At 41.5% G+C, this 26,135-nt stretch overlaps 1 protein-coding gene and 1 long non-coding RNA gene across 4 annotated transcripts in view; one reads left to right on the forward strand and one right to left on the reverse strand.

Annotated features, from left to right (window-relative positions):
* The window catches only part of LOC309873393, a 40,665-nt gene extending 33,017 nt beyond the window's left edge, over nucleotides 1-7,648 (reverse strand). The window contains exons 1-2 of one of the 3 annotated variants that reach the window (XR_014316334.1): nucleotides 7,567-7,648; nucleotides 4,092-4,186 (exon numbers count right to left, since the gene is read on the reverse strand). This is a non-coding gene — a long non-coding RNA (uncharacterized lncRNA). Of the gene's footprint in view, nucleotides 1-4,091; nucleotides 4,187-4,278; nucleotides 4,367-6,418; nucleotides 6,778-7,566 lie in introns of those variants that run through there. The other 2 variants (XR_014316335.1, XR_014316336.1) reach the window with 2 other exon arrangements.
* QSER1 (glutamine and serine rich 1) overlaps nucleotides 7,107-26,135 on the forward strand; it is a 77,400-nt gene continuing 58,371 nt past the window's right edge. The window contains exon 1 of the mRNA XM_082748885.1: nucleotides 7,107-7,639. Within this exon, the coding sequence (XP_082605011.1) occupies nucleotides 7,446-7,639 (194 nt within the window). The 5' untranslated portion in view covers nucleotides 7,107-7,445. The remainder of the gene's footprint in view (nucleotides 7,640-26,135) is intronic.

Here is a 26,135-nt window from a genome sequence, read left to right on the forward strand (position 1 = left end):
ATTGATATCATGAATAATCCAGTGCTTACTTTCTTTCATAAATGTTCCCATGAGTGGATTTGTGTGTGTGTACATACGTGCTAGTGTAACTATGAAGAGACTTTTTCAGTTTTTACCTTGAACAGAGCAGTCAGTCAATGGAAGCAGAAGAAACTTGACATGTTGAGCAAGAGATTGTAAGTTTCCTCAGAATTCGCAGAAATTTGGGAGAGGCTTTGGACTTCCACAAGATATTCGAGCCTACCATATCTGAATTTTAAGTAACTGAAAAATTTCATATGACAAAATTAAACCTCATACCAAGTAATGACCGGCTAGTGATTAGTATCTATATACTAACATTAACAGGCATGATGATTTGGTGACGTTTAAACCACTCCCAATAATCTTCCTTTACCACCACTATATCTAGGGCTTTGGGACAAAGGGAACAGAGTAGTAACAAGAGAAGGGAGAGTGTATAAAGCAATTTTGCAGGTGGTTTTCTGCTCAGGCAGAGTGTGTTTTAGTGTTTCATGCTTAGGCTCTAGCTGAAGAATCTGGAGACTTGAGAATACATGTTCTACCACTGTTGGTTGAAATTCAGTTCTTCAGCAGCAAAATCCCTGGAAAGTAGGTGCCTCAAGTTGTATTTGCAAACAACTAGGACAATAGGAGGGTAGTGGGACTGTCCTAAGTAGTGACATGTTTTTTTCTTTTCTTGTTGTTGTTGTTGTTGGTGGTGGTGGTAGCGGGTGTGTGTTTGCATGTAAATCTGTGAAGGGACTGTGCTTCTTATGTTGTGATGGAACCAGTGTTCCATCTAGCCTGAAGATGTAGACCAGAGTGGGACATTAGGAAGGGAAAGGGAGTGTTTTCCATGGTTTTGATCATGTCATTCCCAGCTTAAAATGTTCTCATGGGTCCTTAATGTGAGGAAGTATACTAAAGTAATTAAATGTTTGGGTATTACGTCAAGTATGTGATTATTTCACTATAAAAATAAATATGGTAATAGATTCTAATCATGTGTTCAAGGACCCCCAAGGCCACCTTCATATGAAAAATAAATAAGTATGGAAAGAGATTATAAATCCTGTGTTTTAAATAAACATGGTAACATCTTAATCTCACACACAAAAAAACTGAGGGTTGTGGGGGATAGAGGGATAGGGACAGGGTGCTTGGGTTATGGACACTGGGAAAGGTTTGTGCTATGGCGAGAGCTGTGAGGTATGTAAACCTGACGATCCACAGACCTGTACCCCTGGGGCTAATAATACATTATATGTTAATTAAAAAAATAATAAAATTTTAAAAAGACACTGAAACACTTTAAAAAATAATAAATAAATAAATAAATAAATAAATAAATAAATATGGTAACAGGTTATAACTTCACCAAGAACACCCTCATGTTCAATGATTTATTACAAAGAACTCAAAGTTAGGGAAGTTGTTATACTGATGGTTAGAGTTTATTATAGTGAAAGGATACAGATTAAAATCAGCAATGGTAAAAGGCACCTAGTGCAGGGTATAAGGGAGACCAGGTACAAGTTTGCAGTGTCCTGCCCAGTGGAGTCCTGTGCGCATTAATCAGTAAAGTACTGTCAACCAGGGAAGCTCATCTGAGCCTTGGTATACAGGGTTTTTATTGAGAGCAGGTCACATAAGCATGGCTAACTGCCCTGGTGGCTGACCTTAATTTTCCAGTCCCTCCAGAGGTCAAACTAATACTGCGTGGTCTTAAGACTCAACTGTAAGACACATCATTAGCATATCTTATACAGCCCAAGGCCTCAGGTAAATGAAGATACTTTTTTTTTTTTAAGATTTTATTTGTCAGAGAGAGAAAGAGAAAGCACAAGCAGAGACAGCAGAGGAAGAAGCAGGCTCCCCATGGAGCAAGAAGCCCACTGCGTGACTCGATCCCAGAACCCTGAGATCATGACCTGAGCCGAAGGCAGCCACTTAACTCAACTGAGCCATCTACACATCCCTAAACAAAGATACTCTTAGGAGGATTTTCCAAATGCTTAAAAGTTATTGCTCTGGAGCCTGGCAAGGGCCAAATCTTTCTTTGCTCTGTACAGTGTTTGGACAGCATGGACCTGCTTTGTTAATCCTTTACTGCACAAATCCATTGACTAAAGTAAGAAATCATGAGTCTGTACTGAGATAGATAGATAGATAGATAGATAGATAGATAGATAAAGGGAAAATTCCTTCCAGTAGAAGAATAGAAACTAATGATTAAGGAATGAATTATGGAGGGGTGCCTCGGTGGCTCAGTGGGTTAAAGCCTCGCTTTCAGCTCAGGTCATGATCTCAGGGTTCTGGGATCAAGCCCCACGTCGGGCTCTCTGCTCATCGGACAGCATGCTCCCACCTCTCTCTCTCTGCCTGCCTCTCTGCCTACTTGTGATCTCTGTCAAATAATTAAATAAAAACTTTAAAAAAAAGAAGAAGAAATCATGGAGTTAGGAAAATTATTATTTGGTAACCATAATAACAGTTGTTTCAAACAAGAATAATTAGGGGATGCCTCAGTGAGTTGATTGGTGGCCCCTCAAAAATGTGTCCACGTCCTAATCCTCAGAACATGTGAATGTGACCTTATTTGATAAAAGCATCTTTATAGATATAATTAAGGATCTTGAGATGACATCATCCTGGATTACCCAACAGGGCCACCAATCCAACGACAGATGCTTTTATAAAAGACATAAGAGAAATGGTGCCTGGCTGGCTCGATCAGAAGAGCATGAGGCTCTTGCTCTCCAGGGCACACTTCGAGCCCCACACTGGATGTAGAGATTACTAAAAAAAAAAAAAAAAGCCAAAAAACAAAACCCAAAAACCTAAAAGAAGACAGATGTACAGAGAAGGCCTTATAAAGACTGAGGCAGAGATTGGAGAGCTGTGACCACAAACCAAGGAAAAGGGCCGGAAGCTGGAGGAAGGGTTCTCTCCTAGAGCCTTCCCAGGGAGCACACAGCCCTGTAGACATCTTGATTTCTGATTTCAAATTGTGAGGCAATGAATTTCTATTGTTTGAAGCCACTTAGTTTGTGATAATTTGTTGCAGCAGCCACAGGAAACTAATACAGATGCTAAAATCAGTGGTGAAAAAATGAGGCCTCAGGAATTTACATGGTCTTAAAGTACCCACAAAATATGCATTAATTATAAAGGAAAATAGAGTTAACTCTTCAGTGGAGAAACCTGGCAGGAGCTCTTTACCAACCTTATTAAGTTTTGGAGTCAAACATATTGGCCTTCCCTTGCACCATCATCAATTTTTAGGGGCTTGCATGCTTTGGGGACTTAATTAACTTCACTACACCTCAATTTCCTATAAAATGGAAATAATAAAAGCCAATACCGCATGTTAAGGATATTTTGAGGATTAAATGAGATAATCCATGGAAAGCCCAAAGCACAGAACGTAGGACACATATATTCGATATTTATTGGTTATTCTTTTTTCTAAAGATTTAAAAAAAAATTTTTAAGATTCTATTTAATTTATTTGAGAGAGGGAGAGAGAGAGAACAAGCAGGGTGGGGGGCGGCAGAAGGAGAGGGAAAAGCTGACTCCTGGATGATCAGGAAGCCAGATGACGTGGGGCTCAATCCTAAGACCCTGAGATCATGACCTGAGCTAAAGCTACCTTTAGCTTAACCAACTGAGCCACCCAGGCACCTCATAGATTTTATTTTTAACTAATCTCTACACCCAACGTGGGGCTCAAGCTCACAACCCTGAAATCAAGAGTCGCATGCTCTACCGACTCAGCCAGGCAGGTGTCCCTATTATTGGTTATTCTGCTGAGAAAGCTATCATCTGCAGAAGGAGGTTTAAATTTCCCGTAATCTATGCAAGGAGATAAAAGATACACTCAATGAAAGACTTCGTAATGAGGCTGCACCACTATCTTTCTTCATCTCCAGAACTCCTGGTCTCCAATCATTCAACCTTCATTCTTCCAGACTCCTGATCAGCTAAGTCATTCACCAGAACCTGAGTCCATCCACATCCACAGCTCAGACCACTTTCTACACATACAAAATTTGATGATCGAATATGCTTCTTGAAGTTCTGCTCACCGGGAGGAATGTGCCTCATCACCGTCTTTCAGTGACACCTGAGTGAGGCTGTGGCTTCCAAAGAAGCAGGCTCTTCTGACTCCATAGCTGTTTCCCTGGGTGGAATGACAGACAATGGGGATTGGTAAAAGATGACTGTGATAGGGTCAAGCCCCTGAGAGAGAGAAAAATCATAGTGGGACTTAACTGCATTTCTGATGTTTTAATTTCTGATGCTGACTTACGGGACTGAAATCACGGCTGCCCTGGCAAAGACGGGGCTTATAGTTCTCAACACCGGAAGAGAAAGGAAACATGGAAAACTAACTAAGCCCCCTCCCCTCCTCAACCCACTTCCCACAAACATACTCCTGATATTCTCAGTAAAACCACAAACTTGGGGTCACCTGGGTGGCTCAGTCGTGTAGGTGTCTGGCTTAAGCTCAGGTCATGATCCCAGGGTCCTGGGATTGAGTCCTGTGTCAATCTTAGCAGGGAGTCTGCTTCCTCTCTCTCTGCCTCTACCCCATGTGCTTGCAAGCTCTCTCTCTCTCTCTCAAATAAATAAATAAAAATTAAAAAAACAACAACAACAACGCCCCCCATAATTTGGCCTTCTTGAATCTTTCCAATTAGTAGCTGGTCTCTTGGTAACACTGGAGTATATGAACTTATTGACTACATTTCCAGCCAGGCAAGCCCAAATTCTGCCATTCCCAACAAACAAATAAGGTTGCCTCAGTGGAGATGGGGTTCCACTGATCCTTCCTCCAACTGATAGCCTCTGTCACCTTAAAGCAAGTTGCTGAACACTGGGCTTCCATTTCCTCAACAAAATAAGGGTGATGAACTACTCATCTAACTCCAAGCTTCCTACCAGTTGAAATACTTGGTGATTTTCTAGTGGGATAGGAGGAAAGCCGGGTAATGTGCGGAGACGGTTCATGGATATATTCTGAGGCATTACTAACTCCTGGGTAATAAACTCAGAAGGAAGTGAAGACGGAGGTGAGGACAAGAAGACTCCTTCTTAAAGTGTAAGATTTCAATTCATCTTGCAATCAAACTGCCTTTGATGCCATTGATTTTCGAAACTTGTCCCCAATTTGAGAACTGAGATAGAAATAGCGGGCAAAGGAACATGGCACATGGTGACAGAGTAATATTATTTTTTAAATACTCACCCCAAATTTCCCTTAATATCTTTTCTCTGATTTATGTGACATAAATACACTACATTATGGTGTGAGGGACTATAAAGGCTTTATTGCCACTTGTTTGGTATTGCCTGCATAACTTACTCTGAGTACCAGTTGTAGGTAACTCCAAGGAAGGGCCATAAAACATTTATAGCCTGACACTCCATTTTCTATACTTTCTGTAAAGACTAAACTTTAGTGCTCACAAAAATAGGTACAAGTGTAATAGTTAGTAGTGAAAACGTCTTTCTTTTATTTAGATTACAGATTTCCAGTCTGCAGTAAGAAAAATAAAGTTTGCAAGGGAGATTTACGCTTACTTCTCCCGGCAGGATCTCAAATTATCTGGCAAATTCCTTCCCCAAGGAAAACTACTTTTCAAAGATATCCAGGGTAAATGCATACTGAAATTAGCATAAAATTGGCAAGATCACTTGGCTCTACACGTTTGAATTCATTTGTAAATAACGACTACTTACTTCCTCGCTTCCCCACCCAGGGACCAGACTCTTAAGCATCACAGGTGCCGAAAGACTTACAAAAAGAAAGGAATAGGAACAAAAGGATGTTGGCGCCAGGAGGAAAACAGAATCTCCCAGAACAAAAATAATCTCGTACGGAAGAGCAGATTCAGTATCAGGTATTACCGAAATTTAAACTGGCTTTTAAAATGGTGATCAGGGATAATGTATCAAATTTATTAGGTCTTCTACTATGCCTGTCTGGTTTGTTTAAACGTTTTTAAGCTTATCTTGAGGGGCAGATTTCTGTGCTAAGCACATAATAGCTGTTAAACCAGTATTGATTTTTTTAAGGGGAATGGTCAATAAATATAAACTTTCCTGTTTAACTTTTACTTTATACCTTACGGACCAAACGATGATTTCCATGAACCCTAGGTTTCACTACTCATGATTATAGAAGAAACGCAGCTCTGATATACAACAGAAGATCCTCAAAATAATCACTAAATTAACCCCCGCTAAAATGCGTGGAGGTCACACGGGAAATGTTTGGGTAAAGTCCTGCTTAAGTCCCAAGTCTCAGACGAAAATCTCCAACACAAAGTGTGCATAGTGAGTTTGAATGTCTTGTAATTAAAGTCATCCAGATGGTAGTTGGATTAATCAATGAAGAGGCAGTATTTACCTTCGGATAGAAGATTCTGAAATCCAGAATGAGAAAATTCCCAAGGTGGGGGTGGGGACACTTAATAAGAGCCCCTGGGAAAGGTCCTTTCAACGAGGATTGGAAAATAATACGTTTGAATTTGAATCTCTTTGAATATAAATCTCCCCTCACAACAGGAAAAGGGTCCTCTAGCGCAGCAAGCTTTGTGCAGGAAGGGAGTAAACCGAACTGTGAAACAGCCCGCTCAGCTGTTTCTGGTTTGGGACCGGGCTCAGAGAAAGAAATCGCGATGTGGGAACGGAGTATTTGAGACACTCAAAATAACTCGAAGGGTCAAATAACGAACTCCAGGCAAAGCGTTGACAAGCCTCCCCCTTCGCAGCACCTAGGCTGGGTTTCCGCTCCATTTCCCCTCCCGCGCGCGGGGCGGACTGCGGGCGCGGCCCCTTCCCACGCGGGGCGCGGCGAGCGTGGACAGCTCCCCGCGGAGCAGCCGAGGGCGGGAAGTCCGCCGCCCGTTGGCTGCCGCCGGCGGGCCCCGCTCAGGACTCCCGGAGCCGGCCGGGCGGGCAGGCCTCGAGCCTTCTCCGCCCCGCTGGCCTGGGAGAGGCGGCCGGCGGCGGCGGAGGAGGAGGCCTCGCGGGCCGCCCGCCTGGCCCGCGAGCCGCGAGCGCGGGGCGCCGAGGGGAGGCGGGGCGAGGCCGCGGGGCGGAGGGGGGCGGGAGGTGCATCCTGGGAAATCCACCAACATGGGGCGAAGCGGCCGCCGCCGCCGCCGCCGTGAGTCCCGGCCGCGGATGCCGCCGCTTCCCTGACCGCCCGGCTGGGGCCTCGCCGCGCGCCGCGGCCCGGGTTCCCCCGGCAGAGACCGGCCAGCGCGCCCTCCGCCCGTCCGCCCGCCGGGGCCATGTGAGGGGGCAGCTCCCTCCGCCGCCGCCTCCTCCTCCTCTTCCTCCCCCCGCCCCCTCCCTCCCCTCCCGCCCCCCATACACTGGGCCCTAGAGGAGCCCCCACTGCAGCCCGCCCTCCCTACGCAACCCCCACGATGGACAGGAACTACGCGACCTCCGGCTTCGCCGACCCGCCGCCGCCGCCCGCGCCCCCCGCCGCCCCCGCCACCGCCAGCGCCGCCGCACCACCCCCCGCCCCCGCCTGGGCCTACGAACCCCGAGCCGCGGCGGCCACCGCCGCCGCCAGCAGCAGCTGCAGCAGCGGCAGCAGCCCCAGCCTCAAGGCCAGGTAGGGAGGGTGGGCGGCGGGGTCGTCGTGGGCCAGGAAAGGCCGGGGATGCGTTTGGGGCCTTCGCCCCTGTGCAGCGCCGCCCAGGGGTCCGGGCCGGGCGGGGAGCCCTCCGCTCTTCTCGCCCTTGCCCGCGCTGGGAGAGGCGGATGATGACTCGTATGAGGTGGTCTTGGGGTGGGTGGGGGCGCCCCGTGCGGGATTCGCGCTTAGGGCTGGTAGGGGACGGTGAGTCAAAGGGAGGGCTAGGCGGGAGTCGTGGGTCTCCGTCCCCTCGCGGGTCTCGGGCTCTCTCACATGGTGAAGTTTGGGTTCGTGCCTGAACTGGGCGACCAGGGAGACCGGGGACTGGCTTCGGGGGGCTGAGGGGGGCCCCTGAGGAGTTCCGGGCAGTGACATTCCATTGTACTAGAACGGACAATGTGGTCTTGGGGACCCCAGCAGTGTGAGGGTGGGGGAGGCGCGAGAGGAAGAGGCGCCGAGCCGCGTCCCTGGCATTGGGGGGGACCCGGGAGGGCTGGGCTGCGGGAGAACCCCTGGGGCGTGGGGCCCGGGAGGGGGGCCTGGAGGGGCGCGAAAGCTGCGACGGAGCTGGGTGACATATGTTTGCAGTGGTGGCCAAGATTAAGCGATTTCTCTTCCACGCGTTCAAAGTTACTCTTGGGTTTCCTCCCCTTTTAACAACAGCAGGAAGTAAGGAATCTTTTTTTTGCCTTCTATGTCTTGGGGTGACTAAGAATTGGGAAGATATTGGAGGGGGGCTGGTCAGTGAAGGCCGTAAAGGTTGAAGAACAGAAGCATGCTTCTCCATCTCGGCTTCTGAAACCCGGCTTCATTATGTAGCGCGGGGTTCAAGAGTTCATCTTTGCTCCATCATGACCAAGGGAATCTAAAATGTTGACTCTTACAAGATATGTAAGCTCGCGGGAAATGTGTAGTAGTGCCACACTGTGAAATGGTCCATTTGAATGGTAACTGGAAGGCGTGGTCTGCTTTGGACGATTCGGGAGCGGGGTGTTTTAAAGCCACCTCTGCCGAACAATGCAGAATCTGGTAGGTGCAGCTTCTGATTACAAGGACCAGGGAATCCTGGGTTGCTAATGACTTCATCCTCAGCTACCAACAGGAAGCTTCGTGGCTTTATGATCTCATCAGATTTCTTCACTATTGTCACGACAGAAGTGAACTTTTTTTTTTTACTTTATACATTACAGTTCTAGGTTATCTTCTTTGTTTTTGTGAAAGTTCCACCTTCATGATTTGGAAAATAATGTGTGAAAAGTAGTTGGTCTTTGTCTTAATACCTTGGGATGATTAAGAGAGAATGAGAAAAATTTGATTCAAGAAAAGGGAAATAAGCTTTCTCAGAAAATTTTAGATCCTTTGTTTAAAAGAGCTGTGATTAAAAAAAAGAAGAAGAATGCGATGTGCCAATTTGGAGCTAAATAATTGCTGAAACTTTTCAGAAATAGCCATAACTTTGTATTATATGCTCTTAAGACATTTTAAGGAGTTTTATGAAAGATGTTTGGCACTTTTCCCATTATTAATTTTTTTTTTTTTTTGGTGCTGATTTGTTTTTCAAGTAGCTTTTGCATTGAGTGCGATAATTTACAAATTAAAATTGCTTTCTCTTTAGTGAACGATAATGATAGGTATTTGTGCAGCACTTTCAATGTTTTAAATAAAAAGTATTTTATTAGGTAAATGGAACAAATTCTACTTAGTTATTTCTGTTATTTCTTTTAGCAGAATACTTCTGAGGCAAGAAACTAAAATCTGCTTGTCATATTTTCCAAATGTTATTTATCAAAGTAACAAAGAATGACTTCCCAAACACATTTGAAAACAGTAAGTAGATTCATTTGGAACACGTAATCTAAAAGAGGTTTATTTTCTGTTTTTTGGAAGTTATTGATTCTTAAATGCTAAGCCCCCCCCTTTAAAAATATGTATTTTGGGGGTGGAGTTAACTAAATTTTAGCATCGAAAATGCAGGCTTTCCCCCTCCCCCACCAACTTGCTTTGTTAACATCTTGTGTTAGGATCAGGCCATCTGTACAGGGCTACACACACTTCTTAACTGTACCTCATTTTATTCTTCAAATTGTGAAATGTCCTCTTTCATTTCAGTTGTATAGAAAATACTGAATCTGAAATATGGCCTGTAAATCTTTAAGTATTCTGCATTTTTAGAAGCCCATTCATATTTTTATAACATTTTAGAAAGCTTTTTCATAATTCATATATCAGTTGAATGTTTTTGTTCCCCTTTGTGGCAGTTTCTTCTTGAAGGTGCAAATGAGTACTAGTTGTGATGATGTGATATGGATACTTATCCATAAAGAATTAGCCTGTCTGTCACCTTGTTTCCAGTAACCTATTCAGAAGCTAACAGATGGTAATGACATTCTGTTGTTACTGACATGTCCCTACTTTGTGTCTTTGCTTGGTCCTGAAATGGAGTATTTTCATTAGTTGATGGGGAAAGAACATGACAAACAATTTCTCATTACTTTGAAATTAATACTTTTTTGGTATTTTAGCTCCATCAGGTATTAGGTATTTCTGTTGTATTAACAATTAAAAAATTAAGAGCTAAGGGGAAACTCCCAGCATCTTACCATAGGGTGTACAGAGTTTTCTGGAAATTTCTGAAATAGTACTTGTTAAATCAACAGGAAATTCAGGGATAAAAATTGGTCTTATGAATCTCCATTTATTTGTGCTTTTCTCAGTTAATTTTAGGTACTGAATGGGCATATCTTTGCCTATCACCATGCAGCTGGAGATACTTTTGATGGGGCTGTCTGAGATACTATTAATACCTTTGCATACTTTTGGAAATAAGATGATCGTCAGGAAGCTGCAGATCTTCCTTTTCTCTACCTGTTATTTATATCTTGCACAGAGCATCGAGAGGCTGTTTCATCATAGTGATGATAGATGTGTTTGTATTTGACTATGCACCAAAAAGTGACTAAATAATTCTTTATTTGAAGTAGATTTTTATCTGTTTTTGTAACTTTGTCACTTGAAATAGTCCATTTTTTCCATGCCAGTTTTTCAAATTTCCTAATAGATAAGTTCTTTCTGATCATGGTATGAATGTGTAATGAGTGAGATAGGTACCCCTCCAAAAAACAACAAAAAAATTAGTAGCTTCTCTAAAACTGGTCAACTACTGGGGCGCCTGGGTGACTCAGTCGGTTAAGCCTCCAACTCCTGATTTCAGCTCAGGTCATGAACTCAGAATCATGAGATGGAGCCCTGAGTCAAACTGGGCAAGTAGCCTGTTTAAGATTCTCTCCCTCTGCCCATCGCCCCCAACCCAGGTGCATTCTCTCTCTTAAAAGAAAAACAAAAACAAACTGGTCAGCTACTACATTAAGGCTTTTTTTAGTGAGTTTTAAGTCTAGTTTCCCTCAAGGCTTTTGGAAAAAGACCTTGTAAGATCACAATTTCTGCGGAATAGAGACAGTCTCAAATTAGTGAAAGGTTATTTCAAACAAACTTCTTTTGTTCAGAAAATATTTTCCCATAGAAGCAGTGTTGTGAGTAATAAAAGCTATCATTTACTGAACTAATTTGTGCTAGCCACTATTTTAATTGATGAGTATATGCACACGCACACACACTTAATGTTAACGATTCTTTGAGGTAGGTATTATTTTTGCTTTCTTTTTATGAATGAGGAAACTAAGGCACAGAGACATTAAGTATATACTAATTACAAGTATAATCAAGTATAGTATAGTTAGAGCCATTTAGCTAGTAAGTAGTGGAACCAGGGTTTAAACCTGGATGTTGTAGATCTGGAGCCTGCACATTTAATTACTGCACTGCACTATTTCATAGTAAAATAGTCTGAAAATACAATCTATGTTCTAGGTTAAATGAGATTTCATGGCTGACCAGGTGTCATCAGTACCCTTATTTCAATATTCTTGTCATTTTGACTATTTTTTCCCAATGAATATGTGCTTTCTTTCACTTCCATAGCAGTGTACTTTGCTGGTTTTCCTTGTACCTTCCTGACTCACTGCTTTTCCCTGTTCTTCAATAGTTCTTACTCTTCTGATCTCCACATATTTTCATTTTTTCCAGTGATTTGAATTGATAGAATTTCTTGTGCTTTCTCCTAAGGAAAATTACATCCATGCCTATGATTTTAAATGTCATCTCTGGAGATGCCTATGTATATGTCTAAGGCCTAAACATGTTCTGACCACCTAATTACATACCTCTCTTGAGATTTTACTTGGGAATATAACGGCCATTTAGTGATGAGCTCATGCTCTCCACACCTGCTCCACCTCTGCCTGTCTAGGGAAGCCTGCCTCAGTAAGTCACTCTTCTGCCCACCTAGTTGCTCAGGTCAGAACTTGGGAGTTGTGTGTGCTCGCTCAGTCACCAGGCCTTACTGCTTTTTTATCTAAGTATATCTTGAAATTGTCTACTTCTTTGTTTCTACTGTTCCACCCTGACCCAAGCCACCATGGTTTTTCACTGCAGTAGGCTCCAAACTAAATAATCTTGAACCTTTTCTTTCCTTTCCTCAATTAATTCTTCCCATAGTTGGGCTGTTCTGAGTCCCTTCCTACCTTAAAACTTTCGTTCATGCTGTTAACCTCCACCTAGGTAACTCACCCTTTCCCCACCTCTTACCCTGACTTCTTAAGGTGTCTCATGTCAGAACCCCACTGCCTTCCACCCTCTGCCCCGTATTGTTTTATGCAGTGGTATGGACATTAGAAATGTGAAGATGGGTCTCCTGTGTGGCTCAGTTGGTTAAGGGTCTGCTTTTGGCTCAGGTCATAATCCTAGGATCCTGGGATCAAGCCCCACATTGGGTTCTCTGCTCAGCGTGAAGCCTGCTTCTCCGAACTCTTCCACTCCCTCTGCTTGTGCTCTCTGGCTTGCTCACTGTCTCTCAAATAAACAAAATGTTTAGAAAAAAAAAAAAAGTTTGAAGACTTAAGCTGCTGCTTGCTTTCTACCTTTCCTTGCTGTGCTCTCTGGAACAATGAATACAAAAATGTATCCAGCAAAACCTGTCCACGTTTTTTTCCCCCCCATTTATTAAACAAATATTTGAGGGCCCATAATATGTGAGACACGGTTCCCCTTATCCTCAAGTATTATATTTCTGTAGTGAAAGCTTGAGAAACCAAATGACATGTCGTTGTTCATTAGAACTTAATGAGCATCTTTGAGTTTCTGTTACTGAGCTAAATTCTGTAGAGTACCAAAAGAATGAAAAAGACACCGTTCTGTCATTCAAAGAACTTGTGATCCAGAGGAGTAACAGGATAAAGGCTGACTGCCTCTCTGCTTCTAAATGTGGGAGTGCCCGGGGCTTGGAGTTCTTTGGTTTTTCCTTCTCTCCTCACTCACCCTAGCTGAAGTTGCCAATTATATCAAACAACTTTCAAATTGATCTCTTTACATTTATATCTGCCTAGCTGCCTCCTTCTCCTCTCCAGTTGGATATTGGATAGATATTTAGAACATATTATATGATTATCACCTTAATCCACCTGGTCCACCTTTAACCTTCTCTGACCTCAGTAAATAATACCACCATTTGCTTAGTAGGGCAGTCCCAAAGATTGGCGCCATCAGTGATCGTTTCTTTTGTCCAGTATTCATCCCCTCAGTAAATCCTGCAGGTTTGAGCTCCATATCCATAATTTCCCACGTGGACTATTGCAGTTGACTCCTGTTGCTTTCCTTGCTTCTATTTTAGCCCTTCTAGAGTTTATTAAATATGCAACAGCCAGTCAACATTGCAAAATATAAATCAGGTAATGTCGTTACCCTGCTTAAAACCTTCCAGTGTTGCTCAGAGGAAAATCCAAAATCTTTATCATGGCCTACAAGGCCTTACATGATCTGAGCCTCGACTTATTCTCCAACCTCATCATTCCCCTCCTTCTCCTGTCCCTCAGCCGCACACACATAAAGTGTGTTCCTAAAACATGCTAAGTTTGAGATTATGTGTGTCCTAGGACTTTTGCACTGGCTCTTCTTTTTATTTGGTATTGTCTTCACAGGCCTTTTGCTTTGCCTCTTCTTGTGGACCTCCAGGTCTTATCCCAGATATTACTGGGAAACCTTACAAAAACCTTCTCTGACAGCCCTATCTAGAGTAACTTCTCATCGGTGCATCATACCATAAAGCATTATTTTCTTGCTAGCATTATCACTTTCTGAAGTAATTTTGTAGATTTATGTGTATTCTTTATCACTACTCTTTCCTCTTCCCACTGCCATGATAGAATGCATGTTCCATGAGAACTGGGATCCTGTCTGTCTTGTTCACATCTGTAGAAGGCAATGTAGAGTAGGGGTTGATAGTGTAAACTCTGAAGTCAGAATTTGGGGGATTATATTTCTATTCCACTTGCAGTATGATTGTAAATAAGTTTCTTATTCTCTCTGTGCCTGAGGTTCCTTGTATTAAATGAGGATACTTTTTAGAATTCTTGAGAATTAAATGAGAGAATTCAGAAAAGTGTTTAGAATGGTATCCATGTTCTGTAGTATAGAGACTAGCATATAGAATATTAGCTTTGTTGTCAGCACTTAGAACAATGTCTGGCACATTGTAAGAGCCTGTTAAACATTCAGCAAATGAATTAAATGTACTACTATGTTTCTTTTTAAGAGTTACAAAAATGCTTGGAAACTTAGAAGAAAAAATTATACAAAGTTCAAGGAGTTCATGGAAGCATTTGCCAGGTATACTGCACACAACTGATCTGAATTACTGTCCGTGCTGCAGGAGTGGAATAAGGGAATAGCATGAAGAGGGAGCTTCTACGAGCAAGTGTTACAAAGAGGGAGGAAATGGAATCTGCTAGACCAGTTAAGGGCTGATCTTTGAACTAGCTTAGCCTCACTTTTGCCACAGTCTACTGGTCAGAGTAGTCCTGGTCCCGGTGCAGAGTTATCAGGGAGAGACTGCACAAAGGTGTGTTTCACTGGGGAGGTCATCAGGGTAACACTCTACTACGGTGTGTTAATGCTAGATTTTAGAGGGCTTTGATGATATGCCATGGAGTGTAGCCTCTGCATCTCAATAGGAAGCTTTGAAAGGTTTTTGGGAAGGATAATGATGGTTATATGAGCAAAAAAAAAAAGTGTTGTATTAAGATTATTTTAACAGTTAAGTACATAATGCATTAGAATTGGCAGAGGGAGAGAATAGGACACCAAATGAGAGGCAATTCATCAGGTGAGACAGGAGGGAGGTTCTCCAGAGAAATACATGATTTTTTTATGGGGATGGATGGAGATATATATATATATATATCATATAGATATATATATATATATATATATCTATATGATAACTATGATATCTATCTATCTATCTATCTATCTATTTATCTATGATTTATTATGAGGAATTGGCTCACACAGTTATGGAGGCTGAGAAGTTCCATGCTCTGCTCTTTGCAGTCTGGAGACCAGGAAAGCCTGTTCTGTAATTCAATCTGAGTCCTAAAGCTTGAGAACAAGGGAAGCCCATGATGTAAATTAGAGGGCAGGAGAAAATGAGATGTCCCAGCTCAGTGAGGCAGGGAACGGGGTGGATTCCTTTTGGGGAAAAGGAGGCGAAAACAGTGCTTAATTTGGGTATCCTGAGGCCAGTGAAGGTGACAATACAATGAATCATCAGACATCCATCCCTTATCAACTTTACACCTATAGACATCTTTTTTTTTTTTTTTAAGATTTATTTACTTTAGGAAGAAGGCAGAGGGAGAGAGACTCTTAAGCAGACTCTGCTGAGCATGGAACCCCACATGGGGCTTGTTCTCAACAACCCTAATGCCATGACCTGAGCTGAAACCAAGTGTCGGATGCTCAACTGACTGCACTACCCAGGTTCCCCTATACCTATAGGCATCTCTTTAAACTGTACTTAATCTCCAAAGGAAGATAACAAGATCATAATTTCTTCTAACCTGATACAACTCTCTGTGTACAATTGAGAACATGTCAATCCTTTCCCCAGGAGAGGGGATTAAGTCCTGTTATGTCTACTCTTCTCATTGATACTCCATAACTTAAATATTAGGATGTAAAATTAGCAATACTTTAAGTACTGTGTTAGAAAATCGGTACCTCTTATGTTACATAATAAGGAAATAAGAGAAAATAAAACAAATATATATCTGTATATATACAGATGTCTGCATAAAACAGATATGCAAAAAAAATAAGCAAAATAAGGAGGAATTACTCAAGACCATTACAGTCCTTGTTCCTTTAACTGGTTTCATGTTTATAGCTGGTATTATAACTGCCTCTTCCACTACCCATTCTGTGGGCCTTCAGCAAGTATCACAGCTGGTTGTGGTTCTTTACCTGGTAGCGTGACCCAAACTTCACTTCTAAAGGGTCTGTGCCATTATTAGTCCTGCTTGGATTTAATTGTGGTTTTCCATTGCTTTAATAACAGGGCGTGGTAACACTTGAGAGTCACCTTAAGGGATGCCCTGTATTCCAGACATACCCACCCTCATTTCCATTGTGGAGTATTTCAGTTTCCCCCTGATAGTTAGGATCATTCATCCAATCCAGCACTGTAACATCCTTCTTTGCCTGTTGGTTCAGTGGCATGAGGAGCTCAAAGTAGCCAGATGGCAGTCTAACTTAAGAGTCCAGTAGAATCATTATTGGTCTCCTAATGAAGCAGTCCTCCTGTTGGACCTTAGATCTCTAGGCCAGCAGACCATAAAGTCACTGGAACAGGAAGAAATTTGGCTAGTGGTTCATAAGGGATATTAATGAGTAGTGACAGTCCCAATCTACCCCTTGATTCCCAGGCCCATGAAGCTTAGGTATAAGAGAAACAGTCCCAGGCAACCAGATGCTGATTCAGAGCATATACAACCTTCTGGAGAACCTTGTCCTAGCCCTCAAGGTATTGCCACCTACCTGGTACTTAAAGTCTTCAAAAGGCCATCCCACCATTCTGTCAAGCCGCTGCTTCAGGTTGATGGGGAACATGGTAAGATGAGTGAATTCCATAAAAATGGGCCTGCTATTACACTTCTGTTGCTGTGGAGTGAATTCCTTGATCAAAAGCAGTGCTGTTTTGGAATACCATAATGGTGGATCAGGTGTTGGCCCACAGATGATAAAGTTTTGGCCGAATCACTGAAAACAGGGAAGTCCATATCCAGACTATCCCAAGTAGGAACAAAGTTGTTGCTCCTTCCATAAGGGAAGCTGTTCAGTGTAGCCAGCCTATCACCAGGTAGCTATCTGATCACCCTGGGAAATGGTGCCTAATCAGGGGCTTAGTGTTGGTATCTGGCTGGCAGATTGGGTACTCAGCAGTGGCCATAAGCAAGTCAGCCTTAGGATGGGGTAGTGCATGTTGCAGAGCCCCTGCATGACATCCATTTTTGCCACCATGGCCACTTCGTTCATTAGCCCAGGGGCAGCTGAGGAAGGAGGCTCTCTGTTGTCCACAGACCAGGTCATTCTATCCGTCCTCTGCTGAGGTCACACTTTGGTAAGAGTAAGCATTCACATGGAAAACAAATATCTTTAGGTTTTTTTGCCCATTCAGACATGTATCCACATACCTTTCTTTGTCACCAATTTTCCAGTTATGTTCCAACCAGACCCCCAGCCATCCAGCCAAATCATGGGCTGTGGCACATGAATCAGTATATAATTGCTCTTCTGGCCATTTCTCTTTTCAAGCAAAATGGACATCCAGGTACATTGCTTGATGTCCTGTTCACTGGGAGGGTTTCCCTTTACCACTCTCCTTTGAAGATATCCCAGGAAGGGGCTTTGGGGCTACAGCTATCTACATTAGGTGGTCTTTACGGATCTCATGGGACTACTTGTAAACCAGGCCCCAGTCTTTTCTTCCTCTGTCAACTGGTTGTAAGGGTACTTTTAAGGGTACAGATTGGGAGAAAAAAGTGAAGCATGAATGGGGACCATAGGCATTTGGGCCACCTTTTTTTTAGATTTTAGTTTTAAGTGATCTCAGCACACAACGTGGGGCTTGAGTCTACAAATCTGAGATAAAGAGTAGCATGCTGGGGCGCCTGGGTGGCTCAGTGGTTAAGCCGCTGCCTTCGGCTCAGGTCATGATCTCAGGGTCCTGGAATCGAGCCCCGCATCAGGTTCTCTGCTCAGCAGGGAGCCTGCTTCCTCCTCTTTCTCTGCCTGCCTCTCTGCCTGCTTGTGATCTCTCTCCGTCAAATAAATAAATAAAATCTTAAAAAAAAAAAAAAAAAAGAGTAGCATGCTGTCTGGACTGAGCTAGCCAGGTGCCCCTGGGCCATATCTTAATGTAACTTGTGCCTTCAGGGCCAGGTTGGGCCCAATCATGTATATGCCACTCCCATTTGATGATGGAGTATTACTGTGCATGCCCATCTTTGTAGCTTGTTGGATCAGATAACACCCAGTTGATGATGGGTATTTTGAGTCCTGTGATAAATTGGGGGCCCGTGGTTAAACATTCAGTTTCTATTGAGGCCCAGGGTGGGTTTTTCAAAAAAAGAGTAGTTAAACATCATCCGTGTCTATCATTGACACTTCAAGGACTGGTGGATCTTTTAACGTTATGGCCCCAGTGGCAGAAGAGCTGGCACAGCAGCCAGGACCTATTATACAGCCTTTGTTGTCACCCAGAACTAACAGTTTTTCGGGTTACTTGGTATATAGGCCAGAGTAACACACCCAAGTGGGGAATATGTTGCCTCCAAACCCCAAAAAGTCCCGCTAGGTACATCTCATGTGTCTTTCTTGGTTGTACAAAGGCCAGAGACAACTTATCTATCCTTCCCCTTAGTAAGGATAGCTCAACATATCCTGTACCACTGAATTTCACTGAAGTAGAAAGCCCCTGAATTTTAGTCTGATTTATTTCCCACTCTGTGATATGCAAATGTCCTACCAATAAGTCTAGAGTAGTTGCTAGTTCTTGCTCATTATGTCTAATCAGCATTAATATTTATCAATGTAATAGGCCTGTGTGATATCTTGTGGAAGGGAAGGGTGATCAAGATCTTTGTGAACTAAATTGTGAATTAGGCGTGGAGAGTCAACATGACCCTGAGGTAAGACAGTAAAGGTGTATTGGTGGCTTTGCCAGCTGAAAGCAAACTGCTTATGGGTGGGTATGGAGAGAAAGGAATTTTCCAGATCCATAGCTGCATACCAGGTACTAGGGAATGTGTTATAATTTGTTCAAGCAATGAAACCATATCTGGTTACAGAAGCTAAAATCGGATTCACTACTCAGTTAAATATACGGTAATCTGCTGTCATTTTCCGAGACCCACCCCTCTCCTGCATAGGCCAAATAGAGATGAATGAGGCTATGGTGGAAAGCACCATCCTTGCATCCTTCAAGTCCCTGATGGTGGCACCAATCTCTGCAGTCATAATCAAGGGTCATAATCCCAGGGTCCTGGGATCGAGTCCCGCATTGGTCCCCTTGCTCAGCAGGGAGCCTGCTTCTCCCTCTGCTTCTGCCTGCCACTCTGCCTGCCTGCGCGCTCTCTCTCTCTCTGACAAGTAAATAAATAAAAACTTAAAAAAAGAAAAAAAGACAAAGTCTGTTCTTGTACAGCTTCCATTCTTGGGGTAGGATAGGAGATCAGGCAAGCAAATAAATTTTCTGCTTATGAAATTAGCATTTCCGTAAGATCTGAGTAAAGAGCACGTACAAATGTCCTAAGGCAGAAACAGGTCTGGTAATTCCCTTCCCGGACATGATCATACCCTAGATCAGTGTTGTCCAATTTAAGAGTCCTTCAGATCACCTGTAAGGCTTGTTGAAACATAGGTTGCTGGGCCTACACCCAGAATTTCTGAATTAGTAGGTTTGGGGTAAAGGCCTATAATTTTCATTTCTATATGATGCTAATGGTGTTGTCATCCTTGCCTTCTTGACATTCTTATCTCTGCTTAAAAATAAAGTATTTATCCTCATTTGATGAGACCAGAAAGGTGAATATGGGAGTCTGAATAGACATTTGTATAGAAGACAGTAGTAGAATCTCAGAGATTAAGGTTTCTGAGGAGGAAGAGTAGGTAACTAACAGTACCTATTCAACTAACTGAAGTTAGCTGTTGGTGATGACTAGCATTTATTGAATACATACCGTGTGCTAGGCACTGTTCTGATACTTAGGTTACCTCGTTTAATTCTCAAGTCTGTGAGATACGTACTGTTGTTAGCCCATTTTACGGAAACTAAAGCAAAGAGCAGTTAACTTGTTCAAGTTCACACAGCTAGTCAGTGGCAGAGGCAGGATTTAAACCATGAAGTATGACTTCAGAGATGTTGCTCTTAATCACGAGGTATTCTGGGTCTCAGGGAAAACTTTTGAGAAGGGTGGGAGTTTAAAATTGAGTAGAGTTGACAAATGAAAAGAAATTAGAGCCATTAGTGATGGGAGACTTTTAAGAAGAATGTTGAGTCTCTTGGTTGGGAGCTAACATGTGTGTTAGGTTATACTTTCTCATTACTTCAAAAATTAGAATTATTTTCCTACAACATTCTTTCATAAAGATTTTGAAGAAGTTTGATTATATGAGTTTATATCAGATTGAATGGTTGCAGTAAGGTAAGGGAATTTTCAAGATGTTTACCAAGCATCTCTCATATATTTAATACTCGGGAGTTTTGGATACATCCGTGAATAAAACCAAAATCCCTGTCCCGTAATTTCACTGGGGTATGTGGAATGAGACAGATGATAAGTAGTAAATAAAACTATAAATTATCTAGTATATTTGGAGGTGATGGGGAAAAAGAAAACAGGGTAAGGAGGAATTGAAGGTGGGTTGAGGGGGCAGACTAATTGAACTAGTGATATGTGAACAAGGACTTGAAGGTGGTAATCTTCTGAAAAGAGAAGAAATATTTTACAGTGAGAAGCAGGGTACTTCAATAAGGGTGTTTTTGTTTTGCTTTTGGGCCACCAATTCAAATGAGACTACAAGTTTTGTTTTTAAAAAATTGCCTACCCCTTTGCTAAACTTGCTTAGCAAAAAAATCTTAATTCTTTGTTACATATTTATCCTTTGTTGCTGCTACTGCTGTTTTCAATTTTAGCAGTGTGCTAGATGACTTCATGTGACTGGCTGCTGCGATCAGCTTCCTAACTTTTACTCAGGCACATCTAGGTAGGCCTTGCCAGTCTAGGCCTTTGCAATTGCAGTCAGTACTCTTTTCGCTTGGTCAGTAGTAAGTGTTTGTTCACCAGCGTGCTAGCCGTATGCTAATATGTGTGGACATATTGCATAATATGAAGAGGTAAATGAGAGGACATGGGCTTGTTTTTCTTTCATTTTTTGTAGAACATGACCACAGATTCCCCCTTGCCCTGAGTTTTTTATCTCTGAATGAAACACACATTTTTCATTGTTCCTTAGACAGCTACAGTAGGAACGCTCTTATCTTGGGGTCTTTGGGCTGTTTCCTCAGCTAGGAGCTGATAATCCCTCTGATAATCTGCATGGCTTTCTCTTGTCATTTCATTCAGTTCAAAATGTCACACTGTTAGAAAGGTCTGTCCTTAAGGGGCGCCTGGGTGGCTCAGTGGTTTAAGCCTCTGCCTTTGGCTCATGTCATGATCTCAGGGTCCTGGGATGGAGCCCACCATCGGGCTCTCTGCTCAGCAGGGAGCGTGCTTCCCTCTCTCTCTCTCTCTCTCTCTCTGCCTGCTTGTCTGTCAAATAAATAAATAAAATCTTTTAAAAAAAATAAGGTCTGTTCTTAGTACCCTCAACGGAAAGGGTATATACCCTCCCCCATCACTGTAGCCTCATATCCTGCTTGAAGTTTCTTCATAGCATTCATCAATCCTTGATACTAAATATTTCTCTGTGCTTGTGTATTGTGAGTCCATCTTCACTAACTTGGGTGTCTCTTGACAGTCTACCTTGAGTAATTGGGTTTTTCTTCCATGTATCCCTCATATAATAACTAACATAAATAATGATTTACTAAAGACTATTTAATTCTGGGGCACCTGGGTGCCTCAGACAGTTAAATACCCAACTCTTGGAAGTTGGTAATCTTTTGAAAGGAGAAGAAATATTTTCTAGTGAGAAGCAGGGTACTTCATGAATTCTCGGCTCAGGTCATGATCTCATGGGTAGTGAGATCTGGTGCTGCTTTGAGCTTTGCGCTCAGCAGAGAGTCTGCTTGAGATTCTCTCCCTCTGTCCCTCCTCCAGCTTGTGTGCATGCACAGTTTCCCTCTCTCTAAAATAACTTAATCTTTTTTAAAAAATTTTATTTATTTATTTGACAGAGAGAGATCACAAGTAGATGGAGAGGCAGACAGAGAGAGAGAGAGAAGCAGGCACCCCGCTGAGCAGAGAGCCCTACGCAGGACTCGATCCCAGGACCCCGAGATCCTGACCTGAGCCGAAGGCAGCGACTTAACCCACTGAGCCACCCAGGCGCCCCTAACTTAATCTTTTTTCAAAAGAATATATTTAATGCTGGCATATATCCTGTTTTGACTTGTCTCATGTTCAGAGTTTAATAAATTTGGCCTCCTTAAGTTTAAATGTTCCTTGGGGGTTCTGACCATGTAGCTTGTCCTATGTTGATAGGCCTGTAGGCTTGTATGGGGTATAACTAAGCATAAAATAATGAAATTTTCATATGACTTCATCATTCTCCTTACTGTGTGATCACTGATCCTATTTAAATAACTTGAGACCAGATTTGTCCGACCCAGTGAAGCATGACAAACACAAAAATGTGGATAAGCTAAAATACTTTTGCTTGGATCTGCTTAAATTAGATGGCTTAACATTTTAAAACATTTCTCATATTGAGCAAACTGGAAAATAACTATTACTCTGATAAAGCAACTAATAGGATTCTCACATAAATAGACATTAGACTGAGTCAAAGTTTGATTTGCCCAAAGCCACAAAGGGTCTAGTAGAATAATGCCAAAAACAAAAGTGTGAATAATTTGGAAGGATAGGGTCTAAGTAGAACTGTGGCTATAAAAAAAACAAAACCAGAGATGGTGTTTTTCGTCATTGGTTAATATCTCTGTATTCCTTTTTTTTTTTTTTTTTTAAACAAGAGCAAGTTTGGGCTCAGTCTGACCCTTTATAACATGCTAATGATGAATTGCTTCTAAGACTTATAAATTGTGTTCTAATATAACATAGGAGATGATGGTTTGAAATGTGCTATTAAAGGCTAATCTGGTATATCAGCTAATTAACCTTGATATGTTGTGCACCTGCTGGTCATCTTAACATTATCCTCATAAAGTGTGTTTTGGGGTGAGTATGAATATTATTCACACTTAATAGACATGTTTATAAAAATTTTTAAGATAATAAGTTTGGGGGTACCTGGGTGGCCTGGGATCCAGCCCTACATCAGCCTCCCTGCTCAGCAGGAAGCCTGCTTCTCCCTCTCCCACTCTTCTGCTTATGTTCCTTTCTCTCTTTTCTCTGTCAAATAAGTAAATAAATAAAATCTTTTTTTTTTTTTTAAGATTTTTATTTATTTGAGAGAAAGAGAGAGCATGAGAGGGGAGAGGTCAGTCCAGAGCCTGATGTGGGATTCAATCCAGGACTCCAGGATCATGACCTGAACCAAAGGCCATTGTTTAACCAACTGAACCACCCAGGCACCCAAAAAATAAAATCTTAAAAAAAAAAGATAGTAAGCTTGTAAATTATAAAATTGTTTTTACCTGTTGTTTTAAAATATGGTATATGCCTTTCCTTAAATGTTTATTATAAATAATTTCTTCCTTTGCATTATCATTTTTGTGAACCAGAAATCCGGAGGGTGAATTAGCCACTTGGAAATTTATTTTCTCTACTACAGACAATAACATTTTTATTAAGGAAAATTTCCAACCAAGCACATTCCAGCCAAACACAATGATCCCTACATATTCATTAGCCAACTTTAAAAACTTCAACACATGGTCAGTCTTGTTTCATATATACCCCTACCTACCTTCTCTTTTACTTTATATTTATTTTGTGGTATTTCAAAGCAAATTTCACACTATGTGTCTCTTTCAACCATAGAACGTCTCTGAAAGATATAGATATATATATATATATATATATATATATATATATATACTTAAAATTTTTTTAATTTAACTATAATATATGGGATATTTTAAGGCAGGCTAAGCATTCTACCTTCTTTGGTATCTTAAGTCAGTCTTATGATAATATAAATAATATAATGCAATTACAATGATATAAAATAGTAGTGGTTTTATAAGTCTTTGATTAGTTGGCTTACAAATTTCTGGAAATAATCCTTAAGAAAACAGAAATAACAGACCTTTTGAGCTTACAGAAAATTTCCGTTTAATTTTTATGAAAATTTGTAGAGAAAGAAAAAACCGTATATTGTGTATCAAAGTGAATATTATAACTTTGGATTTAGACTCAACTGAAAATCTTTTTCTCTACTCTATAAAATGTTATTAGGTTTTTATATTAAATCAAAGGTATATAAATTTTTGCGTAGCAACCTAGTGCATAAATGTGAATTGTTGGGCAACCCCTTCGGGTCCCTTCCCTCCCTGGGAGCTTTGTACTATCACTTTGCTATCACACAATAAACCTTACTTTAGTGCCCATTAAAAAAAAAATGTGAATTGTTATGATAAATGGGTATCTTTCAACAAACTTGACTTACCTAATGCCAGAAATCCTAGACCATGTTAATAGTGAACAAAATTGTGATACAGTAAAAAATTCAGCTGTACTAGTTTCTCATAAAAGGAAGAAATATAATTTGGTCAGGGAACTAGGCCACAAAAATAAGATATAATGAAGAAGCTAAAATAAAAACATTTCATGGGGGCGCCTGGGTGGCTCAGTGGTTTAGGCTGCTGCCTTCGGCTCAGGTCATGATCTCAGGGTCCTGGGATCGAGTCCCGCATGGGGCTCTCTGCTCAGCAGGGAGCCTGCTTCCCTCTCTCTCTCTCTGCCTGCCTCTCCATCTACTTGTGATTTCTCTCTGTCAAATAAATGAATAAAATCTTTAAAAAAAAAAAAACATTTCATGGTACCTATATATTCAAATCCTAGAAATTTGAACTATGCTGTGTGTTGTGAGAAATAACCGGCTGTCTTCTTGTTCATTTCTAATAATTTCTTCAGAACCTGAAATGAGATATAATCATTTAGGGCCCAACATGACCATTTTTGTCTACCTCTTAAATGAATATGTTAATGTCTGAACATTAGAGATAATTAATACGTTGCAACAATTTGAATCACAAAATAATTTGCTTTGACAGATGTATTTGGGGTTTTTTCCACCTGGTTTTCTTTTTAAAATTTTTAAAATTCCAGTGTAGTTGACATACAGTATTATATGTGTTTCAGGTGCACAACATAGTGACTAGACATTTATGTACCTTGTGAAATGTTTACCATGACAAGTGTAGTTACCATCTGTCCCTATACAAAGTTATTGCGGTATTATTGACTATATTCCCTATGCTGTTCCGGACAACCCTGAGACTTAGTTATTTGTTTTATGTATTTTATTTTTTGAGAGAGAAAGAGAATGCTTGGGAGTGGGAAAGAGAATCCCAAGCAAGCTCCACACCCAGCGCAAGCTCATTCCAGGGCTCAATCCCAGGACCCTGAGACCATGACCTGAGCCCACATCAAGAGTCGGATGTCTCACCAACTGAGCCACCCAGGTGCCTGTGGAAGTTTTTGCTCCTTCAACAGCTACCAGTCCTCTATGGCCTATTTCTGTTTTTTGATTGGTTTGTTTTTAGATGTCACATATAAGTAAAATATGGTATTTGTCTTTCTCTTATTTCACTTAGCATAATATCCTCTTGGTCCACCCATGTTGTTGCGAATGGGAAGATATCATTTTTATAACTGAATATTTTGTGTAAATATACATACCACATCTTTTTCCATTTATCTGTGGATGGACATTTAGGTTACTTCCATATCTTGACTTTTGTAAATAATGCTGCAATAAACACAGGGGTGCATATCTCTTTTAGAATTAGTGTTTTGGTTTTCTTTGGGTAAATACCCAGAAGTAGGATTACTATATTGTATGATATTTCTTGTCATAGATAGCCATTACGAGATTAGACTAGAAACTGTCATTACTAGATTGTATAATATTTTTAATTTCTTGAGGAACCTCCATACCATTTTCCACAGTGGCTATACTATGCATGAGGGTTCCCTTTTTTCCACGTCCTTGCCAACATTGGTTATTTCTTATCTTTTTAATCCTAGCCATCTTGACGGTGTGAGGTGACAATCTCATTGTGATTTTGGTATGCATTTCCCTGATGATTAGTGATGTGGAGCATCTTTTCATATGTCTGTTGGCCATTAATATGTCTTTTTTGGGAAAGTGTCTATTCAGGTTCTCTGTTCATTGATTTTTTTTTTTTTTTTTTTGGTGTTAAGTTTATGAGTTCTTTATATATTTTGGGTAT

Source organism: Mustela nivalis (assembly GCF_964662115.1).
Source record: "Mustela nivalis genome assembly, chromosome: 9".
Classification (NCBI taxonomy): Eukaryota; Metazoa; Chordata; class Mammalia; order Carnivora; family Mustelidae; genus Mustela; species Mustela nivalis.